This window comes from Labrus bergylta, chromosome 14 (assembly GCF_963930695.1).
Source record: "Labrus bergylta chromosome 14, fLabBer1.1, whole genome shotgun sequence".
NCBI classification, from domain to species: domain Eukaryota; kingdom Metazoa; phylum Chordata; class Actinopteri; order Labriformes; family Labridae; genus Labrus; species Labrus bergylta.
In genome coordinates, this window is record NC_089208.1 from 24,875,998 (window position 1) to 24,897,203 (window position 21,206).

General features: G+C 41.8%; 1 protein-coding gene across 8 annotated transcripts in view; it reads right to left on the reverse strand.

Annotated features, from left to right (window-relative positions):
- The window catches only part of dscama (Down syndrome cell adhesion molecule a), a 111,198-nt gene that overhangs the window by 19,090 nt on the left and 70,902 nt on the right, over nt 1-21,206 (reverse strand). For all 8 annotated transcript variants that reach the window (XM_065962802.1, XM_065962799.1, XM_065962798.1 and 5 more), the window contains 8 exons: nt 20,234-20,530; nt 18,201-18,476; nt 15,719-15,997; nt 14,720-14,839; nt 12,894-13,073; nt 790-986; nt 516-612; nt 239-367 (listed from right to left, as the gene is read on the reverse strand). In XM_065962802.1, coding sequence (XP_065818874.1) covers nt 239-367; nt 516-612; nt 790-986; nt 12,894-13,073; nt 14,720-14,839; nt 15,719-15,997; nt 18,201-18,476; nt 20,234-20,530 — 1,575 coding nt within the window. The remainder of the gene's footprint in view (nt 1-238; nt 368-515; nt 613-789; nt 987-12,893; nt 13,074-14,719; nt 14,840-15,718; nt 15,998-18,200; nt 18,477-20,233; nt 20,531-21,206) is intronic.

A 21,206-nucleotide genomic window follows, 5' to 3' on the forward strand; every position in this document is an offset into this window, starting at 1 on the left:
GCTAGTTACAATCCTCTCTGCAGTATGTAGACATGTAGCTGAGCAGATGGTTGCCTGCAATACATTTGGTTATAGATGTATCCGATCCAGTTCAAGAATCACTACTTAGACCGCCATGTCAGTAATCATCTCTAAAATCTGCATCGGTTTCAGTCTCTTAACTGTCATATAAGTCTTAAAAAAAGACTTGTACAGATCATTTAGTCTTATGTATGGTGTAAATGTTGTGTTCTTGTACCTGATTTGTTCTTGCTCTCAATATCAAATCCTGTGATCGGGCTGTTGCCATCAAAACCCATCGTCCAACGCAGTGCGATAGTCCGGTCCTTCACCTCTCTGATCTCCACCTCTGGAGGGTCTGGGGGCTCTACGAGGCACAAGGATCGACAAATACTTATTGTTATTTTCGCGTCGCTGAATTATTATTTCCGCAACTAGTGTTGAGGTGAGAACGGTTCCACTGAATCATTTGACTGATTGTTGTTTTTTGGAAGGTGACACAGGTGCGGTTGTACCTTGCACTGTGAGCTGTATGATTCCTCGGTCTTCACCGAAGGAGTTGATGGCATGGCAGGAGAAGAAGCCGGAGTCCTCCCTCACTGTGGGCATGATCTGATCAATGCACAGGAATGAGGAGAGTTGAAAGAGAAGTTAAATACAACAAACAAACAGATTTCCATTCATCCATCCAGTAAAAACTGGATTTTTGTCTGTAAACTAATTTCTACAGACAAACAAATGTTCAGAGTTCAGTATGTTGTGGGACTTCCAGGTAGCACAATCTCTTACCTGCAGGGTGGAGATGACTTCATCGCCCACCTCCTTGACTGACACCACGTAGCGGCTCGTCTCGGGGTTGATGATGCGTTCCTCTTTCTCCCAGCGAACCATGATGGGTTTCTCTCCGTGGGCCGTGCAGCTCATCTTCTTCTCCTCGCCCTGCGTGGCCAGCGTGGTGTTGGGGTATGATGTAATCATGGCAGGTACTGAGAAGAAGAGAGGAGGAGAGGAATATGTTCTGTTAGTTTTTGTTGTCTACATGATCCTTGTTCTTGATCTGTGGATGTACGGGAACAGGAATGAAAACACTTTAAAACAACTTTTCATTGAGACAGTTTCGATGGAGAAACAAAGTGTTAAGATCTCATAAATCTATAACACGTTATGAAATACTTTTTATATAAATCAAAGGAAAATAAACTTCAGGCTAGCTTTTATTCACTAGAGCCACAACAATATAATGTAGTAAATAAGTGCCCTGAAGTTCATTAAATGTTGATAAAGAAGCTCTTTGGTGGGGAACATAAAGAGAGAGAGAGAGAGAGAGAGAGAGAGAGAGAGAGAGTGAGAGAGAAAGAAAGAGAGAGACAGAGAAAGAGCGAGAGAGAGAGGGAGAGAGAGAAAGAGAGACAGAGAAAGAGAGAGAGTGTGTGTGTGAGAGAGAGAGAGAAAGAGAGAGAGAGAGAAACAGAGAGAGAAAGTGAGAAACAGAGAGAGAGACAGAGAAAGAGAGAGAGAGAGAGAGAGAGAGAGAGAGAGAAAGAGAGAGAGAGAGAGCGAGAGAAACAGAGAGAGATCATCTCTTCACCATCACAAGAAAAAACTGCATCATAATACTGAATATTGTCAATCAAGAAGTGTGTATACCCTATGGAGACTGAAAAATAAGGTATACTCTGTATACCCTGCACTTCACCTCTGACTACATGCACTGTCCATGAGAAAATGTTCTAGTGGCAGTTTGAACCTGAATAAAAGAACTCTTGGTTGATTAAATTACAGCCATGACAGCCTACTCAAGGCCCCCTGCTAGAGACAGCTGTTCAACTATATCCAAAACATTCTGCACCCAGTATACATTAAGAATGCAAAACATATAAAACATAGTGCCCAGGTTGAGAACAAATTTAGTCCCCCTTTGAGGAATAAGTGCACTGAACAATCAAAATGCAAAGCTGGCCTGTGGCACTGAAATGACGGGATGTTTTTTTTCCATCAGTACAAGACTGGTGATTTATCTACCTTGAATGCAAACAATCATAAAAGCTGAAATGTGCAAATTAAAACGGCAACATTTTGAAGTACTCTGAGATGCCTTTATGGAAAAAATAATTTTCTTTGATCAGGAATATTAAGTGTAGTCTTGCATAGTTCATGTACTGTAACTAAACATACAGGTTTCCTTTAATGTTGTGTCGCAGCCTCGGTGTGTATCTCGTATCTGAGGGTCCTCAATGTACCAGTGATGCTCTAACAACACTCTGAGGACACAACACTAAACACACTAACGACATACATGCCTCATTACACCTACAGCAGAGTGTATAACAACCCCCTGCTCCCAGATGCTCTCACACACACACTCACTACCATGTACACACACACACACACACACACACACACACACATACACACACACACACACACACACACACACACACACACACACACACACACACACACACACACACACACACACACACACACACACACACACACACACACACACGCACAAAGCATGAGCTGGCTGATGTGATGAGAAGTGTCAGGCAGGAGGTTGCAAACATTTAAGCCTCATCTCTTATTCACTCTGCAGCCATTTGGGGCTCGGCTGTGGAATAAAACGCTGATTTATTTTGCATGACAAGTATGAATTTTATGTTAGGCTCATTTAGAAAAGTGAGGGTGGGGGGAGAAACTAACTGCTCAGGCTTTATTTAAAACGTTATCGTTTGAGCGCACAGCTCCTTTCATTTTGCAGTGTAAGTGGCTCGGAGGTGGCGCAGGACGATGTTGTTGACACCCTGGCAGACTGGGATACCCTGTGAGGTGACATGAAAGCTCATTGACACAGATCTGCCTTCTGTGGGGTATCTGTGGTGTTCTAACAGGTAGATTCAGTGGTTCTCAACTGGTTTAGTCCCAGCACCCACCTCCAACTCCTTAAAGAGAAATTGCGACCCAAATTTTAATTTTCATTCTACCAATCCCATTTATTTAGTTAAAAACTGTGTAGTTGGGACCTCAGATGGAACAACACATGACAGAACAAAGAGATGGATCAAAACAAACGGACGTTTTGACACCATTTTTTTCCCAGGCCCACATTTGGGATCCACTGAAAATGGCACTGCGACCCACTTTTGGGACCCAACCCCCCAGTTGATAACCACTGCTTTTATTGATACACCATTAAAAGGTTTGGTTTGGTTAGACACACTGATGTCACTTAACAAAGTTATGAGTATCACAAGAACGCAGTGTAAGATTCATGTGGATGTTTTTCTTAAAAGGCTACTGTGTATTTGAATAACTGGCTGTAATTTTCCCATGTTGTGTTTTTTAAGTTGTTCTTGAATGTGTCTGTGGTTCTGGATGGCAGACACCTCGGCCCGGTCTTTCTTGTACAAGAGTTTTATAATCTCTAAGGGTCTTTCTGGTCAGATAAAGGTCAATAAAGGAATCATAAAAACAAAACTGGCTCCATGATCTACTTCGTAAAAAGTGAATATGTTGGTAGTGTGATTTAAGATCTTCTTAGTATTTGTTGCATTATCCATCATACTACAAACTGGTTTAAATAGAAGGATCACTAATCCATGAAAAAAACTTCTTCAAAGAATAAACTAAGAATAATCAGACCAACTATGTTCTTCTTAGAAATATTACAAGTTATATATGTAATGAATGTCATGTTAATCTTCAAGTTTTCCTCGTTGAGTAGAGCTAAAGTAACTAGCATGTTTTATTGGAAAAAGAAAAAAGGTGATTATCTGTGTTTTCCTCCGTCATGGATTAAGATATCAAAAGAAGGAAACCTCTGCAGGTTCCCTCGTTGGAGCATTAGGGTTGTAATTAAAACAATGGCTCCTCAAAGGGGTGAGTCTGAGAATGAAAGCACGATGATGCTAATGTGAACTAATTGGAGTCGACCAAACGAGGTGTCACTGGTTTGGTGTGGGGGGGATTAAGTGGGATTGCTTCTGATCTCAAAGCTGTGGCTCTATCCGGCTGATAGACACACCCATGTGGAGCTCTTTATACGATACACTGAGTTTATTTATTGATTCAAACACAAAACTTGTATTCTGTGTTTCTAGACTCAAAGTAGACATGCTACATTTGTGGACTACTGTAGGTAGTCGCCAAACTAGTTTATCCCATCACTGTATACAGCTGAATAAAAGGCAGCAATACCATTTTTTTTATGTTTTCAAGGCCAAATAGATTAATTTATGTTTGACAAACTGTCAGAAACCATTTCAAATATGCTCTAAAAATCCTTACATGAAGCATCCTTTCCAAAAAACTGTACTTTATAAAACCAAAGAAGGGTTAGGGTTAGTTGATGTCATCCATTTATTCTCCTATGACAGTTACTGAAATCCATTCATTGGCAATCAATTTTTAGTTTTTGCACTTTTGTATTTTTTTAAATTAAACTAAGGATTATTATTCTAGGGGCTGCACAGTGGTGCAGTGGTTAGTGCTGTTGCCTCACAGTTTCCTGGTTCAAACCCCCGACTGACAGGAGTCTCTCTGTGTGGAGTTAGCATGTTCTCCCGGTGCATGTGTGGGTTCTCTCCGGGTACTCCACCTTCCTCCCACAGTCCAAACACATGCTCGTTAAGTTAACTGGAGACTCTGAATTGTCCGTAGGTGTGAATGTGAGTGTGGCTGCTTGTCTGTCTCTATATGTGATTCATTTGAGTTGAATGCCAACAGAGGAAGGAACACGAACCAATCAAATACTCAACAACATGTGCAACATAAAGAGGTCTCAGACATGAGACGCTGGGTCTGCGTGTGTTTGTACAAGAATGAGCTTGTGTCTATGTTAATACGTGTTTGCACAAACGTGCATGTTTGTGTGAGCAGCTGAGCCTGCCCAGAGGCACACACCGACATGGCTCTGTAATTGTTGTGTTGATGTATTTCTTTAATATCCACAGTGAGGGGGAAGAGAGAGGAGAAGACAGAGAGTAGGTGAAGGAGGGAAAGAGGGAGTCCCCGCTCTCATTAGGCATCAACTCCCCTGATGTCTCATTTAGTTTGAGCACACACTGAAAAACACACACAACATACAGAGAGAGCTGAGCTGCCTGACACCAGAGGTGATGGATCTTAAATCTTATAGAAGAGCTGTGACTCACATTGATTCACCTTAAGTTCAAAATTATGTTAATGTGTCTGTAGCCAACTTGTGCTGAGATCTTCAAATGCCCCTCATTGGCTGCCGTCTCAGCAAACACTATCATGTTCAAGATTATGTTTGTTCACTGTGAGCATGATGACTTCAGAAAAACAGAAAGAAAATCAGAGCACACTAAGTCCCTTAGTATCAGGAAGAAGGTGTGCTCACACTAGTTTTAATCCTTCAGACTCTGAGCTTTATAAGCAGGCTGAAATGATCTAACAGTTTGTGAGAACAAAGCACATCTTATGGTGTATATCTCAGTTAACTTATGTTGTACGCTGGCTGACTTCAGGTGGGAGTGTATTCATGCTAGAGAGAGCTGGTTCTCAAAAACAGCATCAGATGTAAACTTAAACCTAAAATGAAAGGGGTTTCAAGAATAATCAGACCAAATATGTTCTTCTTCTTAGAAACATTACAAGTTACATATCTAATGAATGTCATGTCAATCTTCAAGAAAGGGGTTTCATTTTTACCAAGGAGCATTAGGGCCACTTTAAAGAGATAACAAATCTGAGATTTCCAGAATAAACTCGGAAATCTATGAGAATAAAGTCTGGAAAAGAAGAAAGTTATACATTTACGAGGATAAAGGAGAATAAATTACGGGAATACAAGAATATATTGTGGGAATAAAGTTGTACATTTACTAGAATAAAGTTGTAAATTTATGGGAATAAAGTCGTTTCATTTTAGTCTATAGTTAGGCAGAAGAGCAGCAGCCACCGCCGTCCGAAAATTAGGAATGTGGAGCATCTAGTGAAGGTTTACTTTATTAGAGTATAATATCGTAAATTAACAACTTTATTCTCTTAAATGTATGACTTCCATCTTTAACATTTTAGATTTATTTTTCTTTAACGCAGCCGCTATACTCATCGTATATTTTCGTCACATATTTTAAATTGATATGAGAAAATATTAATTCCTGTTGCTCAGACTGCAAAGAAGTCCTCTGATGAAAGATGATACAGGAGCTGTATCTCCCTGCAATGAAACCAGATGTCTCAATAAAGTCTGTAGAACACGAGGGCAACTCAGAGATGAAATCATTACAGTGGAAGAGCCCACAGTGATTCAAACGTGTGAGAACATTTGCTCCAATGTTTCCAAAAGAGAGAAGAATATCGAGTGTCACTGAATCATTGTCTGAGTCAAATAATCAACAGTAAAATGTACATAAGAATGTCTCAGTTCAGCTTAAAAGGTGGAAATATTATCAGTAACAAACACACCATCTGCCTTCATCCATCCTTCAGTGATATTCTTAATGCATCGTTAAATGTATTAGCGTATGCCTACTTAAATTATTGCAATAAATATAACATTAAAAACATGAATTGTGAGATGCCTCATTTTGCACAGCCCAGTCAGTGTGTTGCAGAGTGTTTGTCAGTGCGCTGCAGATCCAAAACACATCGAATATTTTGTATGTGCAGCTTAGAAAAGAAAACATCAACATCCCAGCTATTACAAAACCACAGAATAATGTTGCGCAGTGTGTTTACTGCACCGCACAGTGTGTGTGTTTTTTTATGTGGAGGTGAGGAGAGCCCTGTTCCTCCACAGCAACCCAGAGGGCAGTGATGATACGCTTAAGCCTGCAGGGGATTGTGGGGGATAGGCTGGCTGCTGATAGGCTGCTCCCGTGAGACAAAAGCCCCCCCCCCCCACCCCCTCTCTCCATCCATCCCTTCTCCCAGGCTCCCTTTCACCTGGCCAGGTTACCATGCCAACCAGCATCGGACAGTCTCTCTCTCTCTCTCTCTCTCTCTCTCTCTCTCTCTCTCAGAAAAAAGGACCATTTCTAGTAGCCAGGAATAGAACATGGACCTGCTATTGATTTCCACAGGAGTATGATGATGATTACACAATCACGGCCTCAATGTCGCAATGCAGGACAAAAATAAAAAGGAGTTACAAATAGGGAAAAAAATGTTCCTCACTGGTGGTGTCACTGGTGTGGAAAACAGAATTAGCCGAATGGCGAAAGAGTCAGGAGATTTATAATAACACATAATTATATGAGAAAGGCTACTTCAGTGCGGTGCTATTCATGTGTGGTCAGGGGACGAGAGCAGTAAGCCCACCTCAGAGGGTTCAATGAGATGTGAGAGGTGAGGAGACAGAGAAAAAGATTCTATTATTTTTGAGGCATCATTTCATCCAGATTAAATATTGGAAGAAAAGAAAATGGCTAATCATGATGATGATGATTTAGTCTACAAATGAGGTGATGTGAGATTTAACCTTTTACTTCAGCAGAATTAGTTAAACAAATGAACGCCCTAAGAGGGAAAACTAAACTTCCTTAACTGGGAATGACATCAAATGAATACCTGATGAGTTACTTGAATTCAGAGCTGTCTAACTGGATATCTTATTGTATTACTTATTCTGAATAAACAGGACCACATTTTGAGATTTCTCTCAGTCGTCACATGGAGGTGTAGTTTGAACATTTGAAATGCATTGGCAAAAAAATAAAATTTATGTCATGTTAATGATTCAACCTGATTATTTCTGGCTGTGTTCTTTCTGTGAATTCTTTCAGTCTGCTGTCATTGTTGTAAAAAATGATGAAAAGCAGTTTAGCAGATTTTTTTCACACAGAAGCTCAGGCACTCAAATACAGAAACCCTTCAAGTTATAGCAAACATACAGATACTGCCTGGTAATGATGAAAAAGCAGTTATTGTAACAATGAATAATAAATTGTTGGTGCTATGGTTGTAGCTGGTTGGAGTGGGAGGGGGTTTACCGGGGTTTTTCCAAAAAACACAGGGATGTGCTCTTTTTCTTATTCTTGAAGTCTTCATGTAGGTTAGCAAACTTGAGCGTAGCTGCACATTAGCTTACGACTGGGGACTTATTTTGTTATAGACATATGTTGTTGTGAGCTGCGGCTGCTTGAGTAAGAGTAACACAGTATCAGGTGAGAGATATCCACCTTCTCACCTGATGAGGTATGAAAGAGATACGGCTCAATGACATGTTGAAGATTATTCTGTGTGGGAGATAGATGCATGATGTGTTTATCTGCATGTCACACAGCTGTTCATTATGAATATATTGGGACATTTAAAACTACACTACATTAGTTCATATTATATGTTAACAGATGACCATGAATCTTCATAAGACTGAAGAATAGTGCTGATGTCACATTGAAAATGCTTTGACCAACAGTTCACTCATGAAGTTCTCTGAGTGTCTGAATCTCTACGGTTACCAAATGAGTATTTTTAATGTTGTGTTTTAAATCAAAAACCTTTTTCAGTGCTTTCTTCTTTAAAGAAAAAGCACATTTAGTGTATCCCCCTCGTTTGAGGACTGAGATGCTAGTCGACACAACACTGTGTCTCTGTCTCTGGCTGCTCAGTGTTACCCACAGGGCGCCCCCGCTCAATGGGGGCCAGACAGGAGAGGGCGAGCTGAGATGCGTATAGCTCCCTGCCCTGCAGGCACACTGTAAGTGGGCGCTGGGGAGGAGACGGCGTGGGTGCGGGGGAAGGGAAGAGCTCTGTGGCGAAAGCACAAAGATGACTGGTTCACTGGCCGCCCGCATGCAATGTACTGAAATAATTCCCTTAGCTGCACAATTGGCTTGGACATGGAGCATGATACCAAATGTATGCCTGCAGAACGGGCGTGCTTCTGTGCCGATTCATAGGTGTGTGTGTGTGGGGGGAGAGGGGGCTTGGATGCAGATGAGTAAATAAGATGAAAGAAATAGAGATCAGAGGAAGAGGGGACTCTCTCTCTGGTTGTCTGAAGGACGTTGTGCTGCTCAGTGACCACAAGACCGTTTACCACTTCTCTTCAGTGAAGCCTCATTAAGTACTCGGCCCTCATTGCTGCGTCTGCCGACATTATGATGTCTAATAGGCTTGATTGGTCTTAATTGGCCCTGATAAACATTGAGTGGCTGTTGACTGACTCTGATAGCATCCACTGTGGATTGGTAATGAATTGACTGAATTGCATCTGTTTTGGATGGTAGGGATGCTTGACTGGAAATTGCATGAAAAGCATTTGTTTAAGCCTCCGTCTGAAGCCAATGTTATGACACGACAAAAAACTCATTACTACAATAAAAATAAACATAAACACGAGTGCATCTACTCACATTCACACATGCAGCACTCGGTGCAGTGAGTGCAAGCAATTTCTGCAGGCTGTTAGTGCAGCGGCAGTTTTCATGCAGGATGATGCATGGTGTATTATGACGAGACATTAGCCTATGCACAGACACTCATAACAATGAAAGTGCCAAGCTAGGACATCACAATAGCTGCAATTCATTTCCCGGGGAGTCCACCACAATGGCCTTGCAGAGCGGGATCTATCTGAACCACTGCATTAGCCTCCCGGCCCATTACTCTTTTGTAATGGCTGCACTGTGCTGCACCCCTATCTGTTCCTTTACATGCTGTCCTTGCGTTAACGCTCGCAGGCCTTTGTGTGCAAATGTCCATCTTTGTGTGTGTGTGTTTGCTCACCTGCGCCACATTTATGACCTGATAGCATGTGTCCGGACAATGCATCTCAGGGGTTTCTGATTGAGTCTATTGATTTCCCCCCCCCTGTTTGTTTATTGATACATCAAGTTGCACTCGGACAGCCAATAATACACAGCCGAGATCATACTATCCATCACGTGAGCACTTCAGCGTGCGTCAGCTTGTGTGCCTCCCTAATTGGCTCCTAAGCCTCTTAAGTAGCTGCCAGCGCTCGAGTGGTGTAGGCTGGCCTGAATAAACAACATGAAAACAGCACAGAGTGTACCCGACATCAAAGACTACAATGTTACCCAGAAACACAGCCAAAGACTTTAAACCGGACTGCACAGTGTCGACTTTGTCGCTTTTAAACACATACAGAGGCTTTAAGGGTTAATGAGCTCCTTGTTAATGCACACACACACACACACACACACACACAGGAGAAGATGAGGTGTGGCTCCCCTGGCACACAGAGGGAATCAGGTTACTACAGAGCACAGCGTCACAAATCAGGAGAGGCCTGCAATCACAACAAGCGCCTGACACTTCAGGAGCACCTGAGGGACACACACACACACACACACACACACACACACACACACACACACACACACACACACACACACACACATTCACAGACTCACACAAAACCTACAAGACAGAAAAAGACAAAGATCAATAAACTGGCGGTGTGTTTTACTTGCTCTCTGAGATTTCGACCCTTTTCTCTAGAGAGATGTAGATTCAGTTCCGACACACATGTATAGATACCGATACCGATACTGATTCTGATATTTTTTAAATGAATAATTACTCGGGTTATTGTTGTTATTGGTATTAGGTGTGAGGCTACACAAAGCTGTAGTAGTAAACCCATCATGGCATTGCATCGCACCACAGTGGCTTCACAAACAAACAGGAAGTAGCATCAGCTGTTAGGTTTTCAAATCAAACATTTTAAACTTAAGTTCAAGAATTGTACTTTTGGAACATATAGAAGGAGCTGTTTCATCCTGATCTGAACGTTGTCATGACGATTTTTGGGCACTTGTGGTTCAGTCTGAATGTCTTCAAAGCGAGACTGTACGAGTAGAGAATGTTTTGTTGATCGGTGACATGAGCTGGCGCCGTCAGTCCGATATGTAAATGATGTCATTATCGGACCCAATACAGAGATACAGATATTAGATCAGATCGGTCCCTTCTCTACTTTTCTCAAAATGACAACTTTCTCCTCCGTATTTGGACTTGATTTTCAGATGACAAAAATCAAACAAACAAAAAAAATACTTATCAAATAAAATGATTCCTCCTCTGATGTTTGTCTTATGCCTGGTACTAATAATCAAACATTCACATTTTCTATATATTGGGCCTTTTTTCCAAACATGTTGACTTTTCTCCCTGATGCCCTAAAACTCTTTTGTACAAATAATATCCAATCGTCACTCAGCAGTTTTGTGCTTTTGATTTAAATAACTGTTAGAAATGCTGGTTTATTTATCATCTCATATTCCAAGAAATTCAAAAGTGAAAATGTCTTCCTCTTGTTAAGTGAAGTCAAACAGAACAATTGTAGAACATGGAGAACGAGCACCAGACAGTAGGTATCAGGGTATTATTAAAGAAAGATTCTTTACTTGTAATTTGTTGTAAAAGACACTAGAAGGAAATAAGAGTGTTTCTGGGTGTATGTGTCCTGGGAGGGAGCGTGTCAGGCTGCGTGCAGACAGGACGGGTCACGACGGAGCCATAGCCTATTTGGCTGCGACTCGCAGACAGTGAGACTCTCAGCAGGGAGCGCTCTGCTGCGGCTTGATAAGAGCCACGGGGGCATAAGCCACATCCAGCAGTGACTGATCAAAATGAGAACCCAGACACTGCAGACACACAAACATGCAAAGCCATAATCACTACCATAAGCTCCAACTCACAGGCGTGTGCATTTCTGTGGAATTTAGATATACATTATCTGTGACGCTGTGTTGTACTGCATCAAGAAAATGTATGCAGACTGTGAAATCCCCGCTTTTAGCAGCTCTCCTTCTGGGACGCTAGGGTGTATTAATCATGAATCAGACTCTCATGAGTTACAAAATGGTCATTCAACCTGAAGAGGGCAGTATGCTGATTTATTTGGAGTATTTTGATTTAAAAAGTTAAATTTTCCATATTTGAAATGTGTGTCAACTCTAAAATAAAGACTTCATTTCTGCATAACAAACGTTTTGATTGTGCTTGTATGGGAAAGATCTTAAAAATTTCCCCTCAAAAGTAGTTTGTAGAGGGGCGCTAGATAGCCAAGCAGTTACGTCACACCCCCCATGTAGTCCTTGTTGCAGCTGCCATGGGTTTGAATCCGACCTCTGCCCTTTGCTGCATGTCACCCCTCACTCTATTACCCCAACATGTCTCTCTTCAGCTGTCCTATCTAATAAAGGCAAAAGGCCCAAAAATATGACTGAAACAAGTAATATTTGTTGCTTTTTGTCAAGCTCTCTAATTGGCTTTAATCTTTTAAAGTCAGAATATTACAGCTGAGCAGATATAATATCAGTCAGGCATGATGGGAAGGATGTAAACATATATTGCAGATTGCATGGAAAGGGTTCATCACACTGAAGAGGCAGGTTTTTCTTTCTTTTTCTTTCTCTTTTTTAAGGTAGAATGTACTTTTTACAGTATCAGAGAAAACATGAAGTGTAGAGAGGAAAGCACAAAGGAGATGAGAGAAGAATGACATAGGATTGGATTGGACATGGATAACCTATTCCTCCTCCATCTCGCTCTCAGCGCTCTTTTCCACATGGCAGCTCCCTCCTGCATGCAGAATTCAGGGCTTAATGGAGGGGAGCTAAGTCCTTGGCCACACAGCGGATAAATGCTGTACTTTCTCCAAGAGATGTGTTCAGTGGCAGTGGCTTTTTTGTGCGTTGCTTTCGTGGGATTCATTCAGGCAGAAAGCTCAGAGCAAGCGACCATGATGGCATCTTGCTGGTGGCCCTCGCTGTCACAGACACAGCCAGGACCGGTTCAACTCATTTAACCTTTGTTCTTTAGTTTAAACTTTAATATTACCTGAAACCCTCAGAAGTTAAAAAAAAAAAAAAGGTGCGTCGACTAGATCAAAGTTCAAACGGTAAAAAAACATCCCAAGATCTTGGGATGTTGCCTTTTTCTGTCGGACTTACTTTTCACGTTGAGATACATGGACTTGCTGACATCGGCTCCCACGTCGTTGCTGACTCGACACAGGTAGAAGCCGCTGTCTTCTTCCAGCACATGCTTGATGAACAAAGAACCATTTACCAACACCTCTATCCTAAAGCCTGAGTTAAGAGCGATGGGTTTGAACTGAGGGACCCCGGCACCTGTGTGAGAAAACAGAGAGAGTGGAATCAGGGTTTTTACAAACTACTGATGTTGATGTTGGTGCCATGTTTGAAGAAAAGCTCTCCATGTGTTTGTATACAAATGTTCAGCATCCTTTGCACTCCTCAAAACTGCCCAGCAATATAACGCAGGCTCATAGAAATAAGTTTAATATAAGAGGTTTAATGTTTATGAAAAGAGGACAAAGTTAACCCGAGTCAGATTCCTTGTAAGTGTGAACAAACCTGACCAATAAAGCAGATTCTGATTGACATGTAGGAAACATCATTTTGCATCCAAATAAACTGGACGGGCCTTCATCTTTAACCAGGGATGAGTCATCAATACAGAGAATATGTCATTACTTCATTGTACATCAGAAATCACAGTAATCTCAGTTTGGTCATTGATTATAATAAGTAAGGTTGTCATATCTGGGTGTTATGAAAGTCCATGCTGCTGCAGGTTTGTTGAAAAGAAACACTGTTCACATGTCCAGCCAGCATTACATTACATCATCTCACATCTATTTCCTTCTTCTTCCAGTGGAATAAAAGAAGCGTCTCCTTGTACTGCTCCTGCTCTCTATCTCACTGTTCTTATTTGGACCTGGTGTGGGTGTTATTATGTATTCAACCTCAAGGCTGTGTACATTATGTTTGTTGTGTTGGCATTTGTAGAAGAGAATCCAAAGCTGAAAAGAAGTTCGCTGGAGGACAGAAAATCTGAACAAACAATCGAGCAGGAGAGTCAGAAGAGAAGAGAGAGAAGTTTTACCAAACCTGAGAGGAACAGACAGTTGATGTCTGGTGGTGGACAAAGTACACAACTTCATAACCTGAGTCAGTATAAACACTCCTGGTCTAATGTGACTCCAATACAAGTGAAACCTGCTCAGTCTAATTAGTATTTTAGTCAAAGTACTGGAGTACTTGCTTTCCAAACTATTTAAAAAACCATCTCAAAACATTGTTGTATTTTGACAATGCATGAGTACATTGAAGAATACTTTCTGCTACGTTGCTATGTTGATTTAGTAAACGTCATTAAACTCACATTATCCATGTTTTAAGATTTGCGTCTCCAAAATAAAAGGAACTATTGCAGGAAAAAATAAAAATCCCTGAAGAGCAGGGAAAATGTCAGCCGGGTTTTACACAGAGAGAAAACAGTCCCATTTCAAACATGGGCTGAAGATAAGGACATGGGTGCTCTGCTGGAGAATCACCTTCCTGTCTCTGCTGTAGCCGTCATCACCACCACTAAATGAACGGCCTGATCTGACGTTTATTCAACATTCCTGGATGCTCGCAACGTACAGGTACGGCGACACCACTTGGACAAAACACACGCAGAACTACACAAACACAGTGTATTGTCTTTCTGATCGGATTCAACAGCTGCCTTCAGATCAACGAGATTATTCATAGAAATGTAGTTCAGTCAAACATATGATATTTATCTTTCAAATGTAGGGGAGTGAAAATAATATGTTTCCCCCCAAATAATACTCAAGTCCAGATACTCAAAACATGTATTTCAGTACAGAACTGAAGTAGCTGCACTTTGTTTCTGTCCACCTCTGCTTATGTAATATGTGTATGAAGCACAAGGATGTTATTGGTGTGTCGTGCTGTGTGCTTACCTTTAGAGTACTCCCACTGGATGGTAGGAACAGGATAGCCTTGAGCGGAGCAGTTCAGTATCACAGCTTTCCCATAGATGCCGTCCTGATCCTTTGGTTGCACCACAAATTTAGGAGGAACTGCAAATCAAAAATAATCATGTGTTAGCATTTATCGTCTGTGCAGCTAACTTTCAAAGAAATCTCTCATCGTCCCCAATAAGGTGAAGGAATATGAATAAATGGGTTCATAGTGTTTTTCAGGGAGAAAGAGAACCTAAAAATCAAAGAGTAGAATAAGTACGATGAGCAGCTTTCACTTCTCACAAAGAAAGTTGAACAACATTCAACTGTCAACCTAACTGCTGCTTCCTCCACATTTGAATAATTTATACTTTGTCATGATATAATATTGTTAATTTCCATTTTATAGCATCTGTGCGGCCCGGTTATTTCACTTTGTCCTTGAAAGTAAAGAAAAATGCAGCCATGAATGTTAAATAGTTTCAACAGGCAGGACACTGTTCTCTTCTCTTACAGCTAAACTAAGTTATACATCTAACATTTTTACATAAGCTTAATATTGGTTTATTTGTGACGCTATGCTTAAATGTTTTTGAAAGGTGTTGTGGCATTTCACCTCAAACGTATTTCCTTGTGAATTCTGGGATGTGGTAAAGTTAGATGTCCCTTGTAACAGATCTGTTTGCCATGCTCTGATGTTGTGAGTGTGAGTTCAGTCACACGCTAGCTGTTGCCTGTAACATTCAGTTTGCTCTTACTGCCCTCTTTAGTCTTAAGAACAGAATTTGGTAGAAGCCTAGAAACCTATTTGTCTATTATTTATAATCCTGCAAATGAATAAAATCAAATCCCATAATTATTCATCCTGTGTGGAAACCCTGCAGACGACTTTATGCACATGTCTGTATCTTACAGCATGCTTCAGTCATATCATGGCCTTACTCTCTGTAACATCACCAACCTCCTTTTCTCTCACCCAAATCTGCCCCTCCTCACCTCGAACAATGAGCTGGCTCTGATGCTCCACAGCGGCGGCCTGGTTGCGTGCGATGCAGGTGTAGTTGCCGTTGTGCAGTAGCGTGAGGTTGGAGATGCGCAGGGAGCTGGTGAAGTCGATGTTGTCTATGGTGACGCCCAGGCTGGCTGGGATCGGTCTGCCGTCCTTCTGCCAGGTGATGAAGACGGGCTGGTCTCCGGACATGACCACGCAGGGGATGAACACTCGCTGGCCGATGGAAAACCGAGGGAACTCAAAGGGGTGGATGGTGGGTGGAACTGGGGAAGAGACAAATTTATTTCACATTAGGCCTTTCATTTAGGTTCAACAACAGCAAACGTAGCTCAAAACCAATCACCGTTCAGTTACAAAAAGACAACAGGTTAAGATGTATGTCATGAGTGAGCTACTTATAAAAAGCCCTCCCACCGCATGTCATTTAGTCACAACTCTCTCTTCTGAAATATAAACATTAGGCAGTGATTTTGCATAAATGAGAGAAATATTTTATCACCTCTCTGCATGCAGGGTGGCTGAATTTTCTCTCAAACAACATGCATATAACATTCTCCCTCACTCTCTCTGCTCTCTGGGGACACTGTAGCCATCGTGAGAACCAGATGCTTTGGAAAATTAATGATTTAAAATAACATTGGAATAAGCGGCACTTCAGCGCTTATTTAATTCACAACAAAATAGGCATAATAGGCTCCTGGGGATTCCCTCTCGGCAGCGTTAGAATGCTAAGCAGCCGAGAGGCAAATTAGTCGAGGCGGAATGGCGGCATAGCTTTGTCTACGCTGTGTGATTTCCCCCTCGCACACTCGTTAGCACATCGAGACCCGCCAGAGAGAGAGAGAGAGACAGACAGAGAGATAGAGGGAGGAGGGGGTGTTTGCCCATCCGACATTTCAAATTATGCGTCGTCATTGAAGGAAGAGAGCCATCTGAGGTTATCATCATGTGGCTCAGCTCTGCACCGCTGCATATTCAGATGAGCCCCATAAGCAGGCCCGGGATGATGGAAATGCTGCTTTGCTATCAGTGATGTGAGTCAGGTTGTTGTTTTTTTTAGAGGTTGTAAAATACAACTATACCCCTGCATATCTGTGTTTTCTGCCACCAAGAAAGGTAGATACTGACCTGATGCTTTAATGTATCATTTCATGCCAGATGGAGAGACACAGGGTCAGCGTTCGGACCGATAAAGTGATTTTATTTCAATGTCCGCAGACTGAGAGATTTATTACAGAGTGTACTCAGTGTGCCTGTGCAGCTCAGTAAAATGCTTTAAACTGTTTACTTATAATAATAATTCTGATGGAGTTCAAATTATTACACTCAGCCACAGCAAACACATCTTAATCTATTTCTCTAATATGAAGGCTTACTGAAAAACCAGAGGACACACAGAAGTGGGTTAAATACCATTTTAATACTTCTCTTTTTCTTTTCTCTTTGCACTTCTTCATGCATTTTCTTTAGTCAATGCAACACAACGACATGACAAGCTCAGAGGCGCTGCTTGTCAACAGGCAAGGCAAGCAACTGCTTGGGGCCCCTCCATGGGCTGGCAACCTTTAAACTGCAGCAGTATCTCAAAATGAGCAAATTTTGCAATTGACAGTAGGAAACCTCCCTAATGGGGCCCTATCTGACAGCACTAACTCTCATTGGCCTACTTAGCATATCATGTATTACTATTGTGAAAACCAAAGTTGGTCAATAAAAACCACTGGAAGAGGAAGAGGGTTGTGAAGCTGCTAGATATAATAGTGGGTGGAGGGGCCCTTCAATTTTTTGCCTTGGGCCTCAGCAGATTCTAGAATCGCCACTGGACAAGCTGTACATTTTGTAAAGATGTCTAAAAACACAGCTCTATACTTCTCGCCTGTGGTGCATGATAAACCCAGCCATCAATGAGGAGATAGACTTCAAGCCATTTTTATAACATTGTCTAGGTTAACACAAATGCCTCCTTTATCATAATATAAACAGAATATATTTTTTACACTACATGCCTTATTTAACATCATACAACCATGTTCATTGTTGTTAAGTGTATTTATCATGTGACAATTTATTCCTTGTGCACTTTCACATTTACTGGTACTATAAATTGGCCCACGTTGTTTATTGTAACCATTGTAGAATTATTCACAATACTTGTCTTGTGTATTTAGGGTTCATTTATTTATTCTATGCTGCTGTAATTCAGCCTCCTGTCCCTTTGTTGATATAAGTGAACCTCAACTCTCAATGCGTTGACCCTTATTAGCCATGCCCCCATGTGGTCTGTGTTTTTTTCCTGTTTTTCTCCTTTTTTGTTGTTGATGTTGTTGTTGTATTTTATGATACATGCTCTTATTATTTTATTTATTCTAACTAATTCCTTTTTGTTTCCAAGCGAGTGTGCTTGACAAAATTCAATGTATGGCAGCATTAATTGAAACTAAAGGCAGAGATAATCGGGGTTCATACCTTTCACAGTAACATAGACGCTCTGGTGAGTGGAGAGCTGAGGCTGCACCAACACGTTACACGTGTATTCTCCTTCATCCACGTCCTTCTGCACGTCAAACAGCTTCAGGGTGCCGTTGTTCTCGAAGGCCCGCTGCCGGTGGTTGTAGGGCAGCAGGTTGGAGTCCTTGTACCACTTGATGGAGTAGTACGGGTAGCCGATGACTCGGCAGTGGATGTACATGTCCCGACCAGCGATGGCAGTGAGGTTCTTCATTGGTCTGATGCTGGCAGGCCCTTGAAGGACACATTGGAGAGACAACTCTCTTAAAATGATTTTGAGGCGGAGGTGGTGGAATAAAAGAAAGTTGTGCTGTATTGTGTGTGTTTTCAAGACACCACAAAGATGACATGCCTTGATTCATTCTGATAGGAAAAAACATTAACTTTACCAACTTTTTTGAGCAGTTTTAGAATGCCTGACTATGATATCAATAAGACCACTTAAACATAAGTCTAAGAAACAAAATAAAAACAAACCATGCCCAGAACCATTGCATTGGAGCGGTTCTGCTCATACAAAACAAGCTCTTCACCCTGTCAGAACCAGGGACTCGTGTTCCCTTCTATTACCTTCTGCTCCCACCTCTTTGCTGCAGGATGTGATTGCCTCTGACAAGCACTAGAGAAGAATGTTCCCTTTCTCCACTCATGAAGCTATTATCAAAACCATTACTCATGTTCCTGGCTTTTGCACACACTTGTGAAAAACCAACTGAATAACCAATGGGCTTCCATAGCTCAGTGTCTATCAGGGAAATAGACTATCAGGCTTCTCTTCAAAGCACTGCAGAAGACAGTTTAACTGGGCTCTGTAGTGTGCTTTGAGCACAAGCATGACGTGGGTTGCTACTCTCTTTAGCACGATTAAGGAGCCAACGATGTGAGAAACAGTCATTACACTTTCTCCACAATGGCACCTGTGGAGATTTATCTTCATTGCTTGGTTGCATTCGGCATCCGCAAACCTCCGCTTAAGGGCTAGAGGATCGCCCTATTTAGCCTTACAACATGCAAGAGTGAACACAATCAAATTAAACCAATCAGTGCGCAGAAAATACCCTTCCCTCCCTGCAATAGAGAAATACTAATAGCCTTTGCACCAAGCACGGAAAGCTTGAGCGCCCCAGTATTACCGGGACATGACATCAGAGATCCAGCCAACCATGCCTCTGTAGAGAGCAGATATCACTGCACTCACACACTGGGGACGAAGGTTAATCACCCAGTGGTGTCCTGATATGAAGCTATCAGCAGGGGTTAGGTAGGACGCATTAGGTTAGAGCTACTGGAAATCTTTGCTTGAAATAGTAAAAAATCCACGTATGGCATCAAAGTTAAGTGTCTGGTTAACTACCCACAAATATCTGATCGAAGTGGAAAGTTTTGACCGACATGTACCTGAATCAGTGCAGCGTAGTTGAACAACATATTTGAGTTCTCAGATTCAGAATCAGATGAGCAATTAAAAACCCTGTCACTTACATATTTTTCTCAAAGCCATGAATACTAAGCCATGCTACACAGTGGCGATTCTGGAGTCTGATGGGGCCCAAGGCAAAAACTCACACGGGGCCCCTCAAAACAGCATTCATCCCCATTATGTTATAAACAATTTGACCCCGACAAATATCAGGAAAGTTTACAGAAACTAAAATCACAATATTTCCAATCATTACTGAACCTTAATGCTAATATATTTAAGATGCTAACTAATACATACATAAGACCCTGTATTTGGTTTCCAGAGTCTCAAATGTTGACCCCAGTGACAATGACGAGCCAGAATCGAGATTCTAAACGTTAGCGGGACTATAGGCATATCTAATGACTCAAAAAAATCCTCTTGACAAACTTAGTCAGGCATTCTTTCAGCATCAGCACATTTTGGTGCTTTCAATGTAGCCAATTAAAAACCATATAAAACAGAATAAGTCAAGACATGTTGATGTGTATATGTGATGGTGTGTTGGAAGAGTTGATCTGACAAGCACCTCTTACGTTTATTCGCGCCTGGTAGGAAACGGTCCCGGCTGAGTTATTGCAGATGCAGCGGTACACCCCTCCATCGGGAACCTGGGTCTGGCTGATGTTTAGGTGGCTGACCACGTGTCCCTCCGTGTTGGTGTAGTGGGAGATGCGATGGCGGCTGTCCCGTATCACGGCCTCGTCGTCCAGGGTCCACACCACCCGGGGCTCCGGCGTTCCCTTCACCGTGCACGACAGCGACACAAACTCGTTGATGTTGTAGACCTTCTCGCTGAAAGAAGCCAGGATCTTTGGGGTGCCATCTGATCAGTGGAAGGAGAGCCACATGGCAATGTATATTTAGTTATTATACAAAGATGATATTTACAGACAACTCTTAATTCAAATCTATTTCAAAGACTAATAAGATATCATTTTAAATACCTTCACATGCTGCTGCTGTATAAAAAGCAGAACTGGAGCGTATGCTCTCGCTCCAAAACATCATTGGTAATCAATATAGTCTTTTTATTGGTGTAGTCATGGGAGACACACACTGCAGCAACCGAGCTCTTGTAACAGAGTACAGGCCCTCTTTCAGAAAATCTTATGAAGCTGACGCTGCCCTCAGAAAGATACTTCAAATTTGAGGTCGACTGGGGCGGAAATTAAACGAAATATCTTGAGAATCTTGCTGTAACTGAGGCGTCCTGTCATCATAATCATCTCACTCTGAGCTGTCTTGAGTCGGTATGATTCTCGACTTAGTGTGCATATAATGAAGTTCCTGTGTGCTCGATTCAGCAGGGAACAAGAGGCAGCTTGATGGTAAGCATGGATTGGACTTAAAGAGCAATACACCGTACACACAAAAGCTGCTGTCAGCATGTCCGAACTAAATGTAACACATAAGTTGGAACCCTTGATTGCTGGAAAGATAAAGAGTTAGTGCAACAGCTGAAAGGCTTAGTGATCCTAGCTTGTGATGCTAACCCTGCT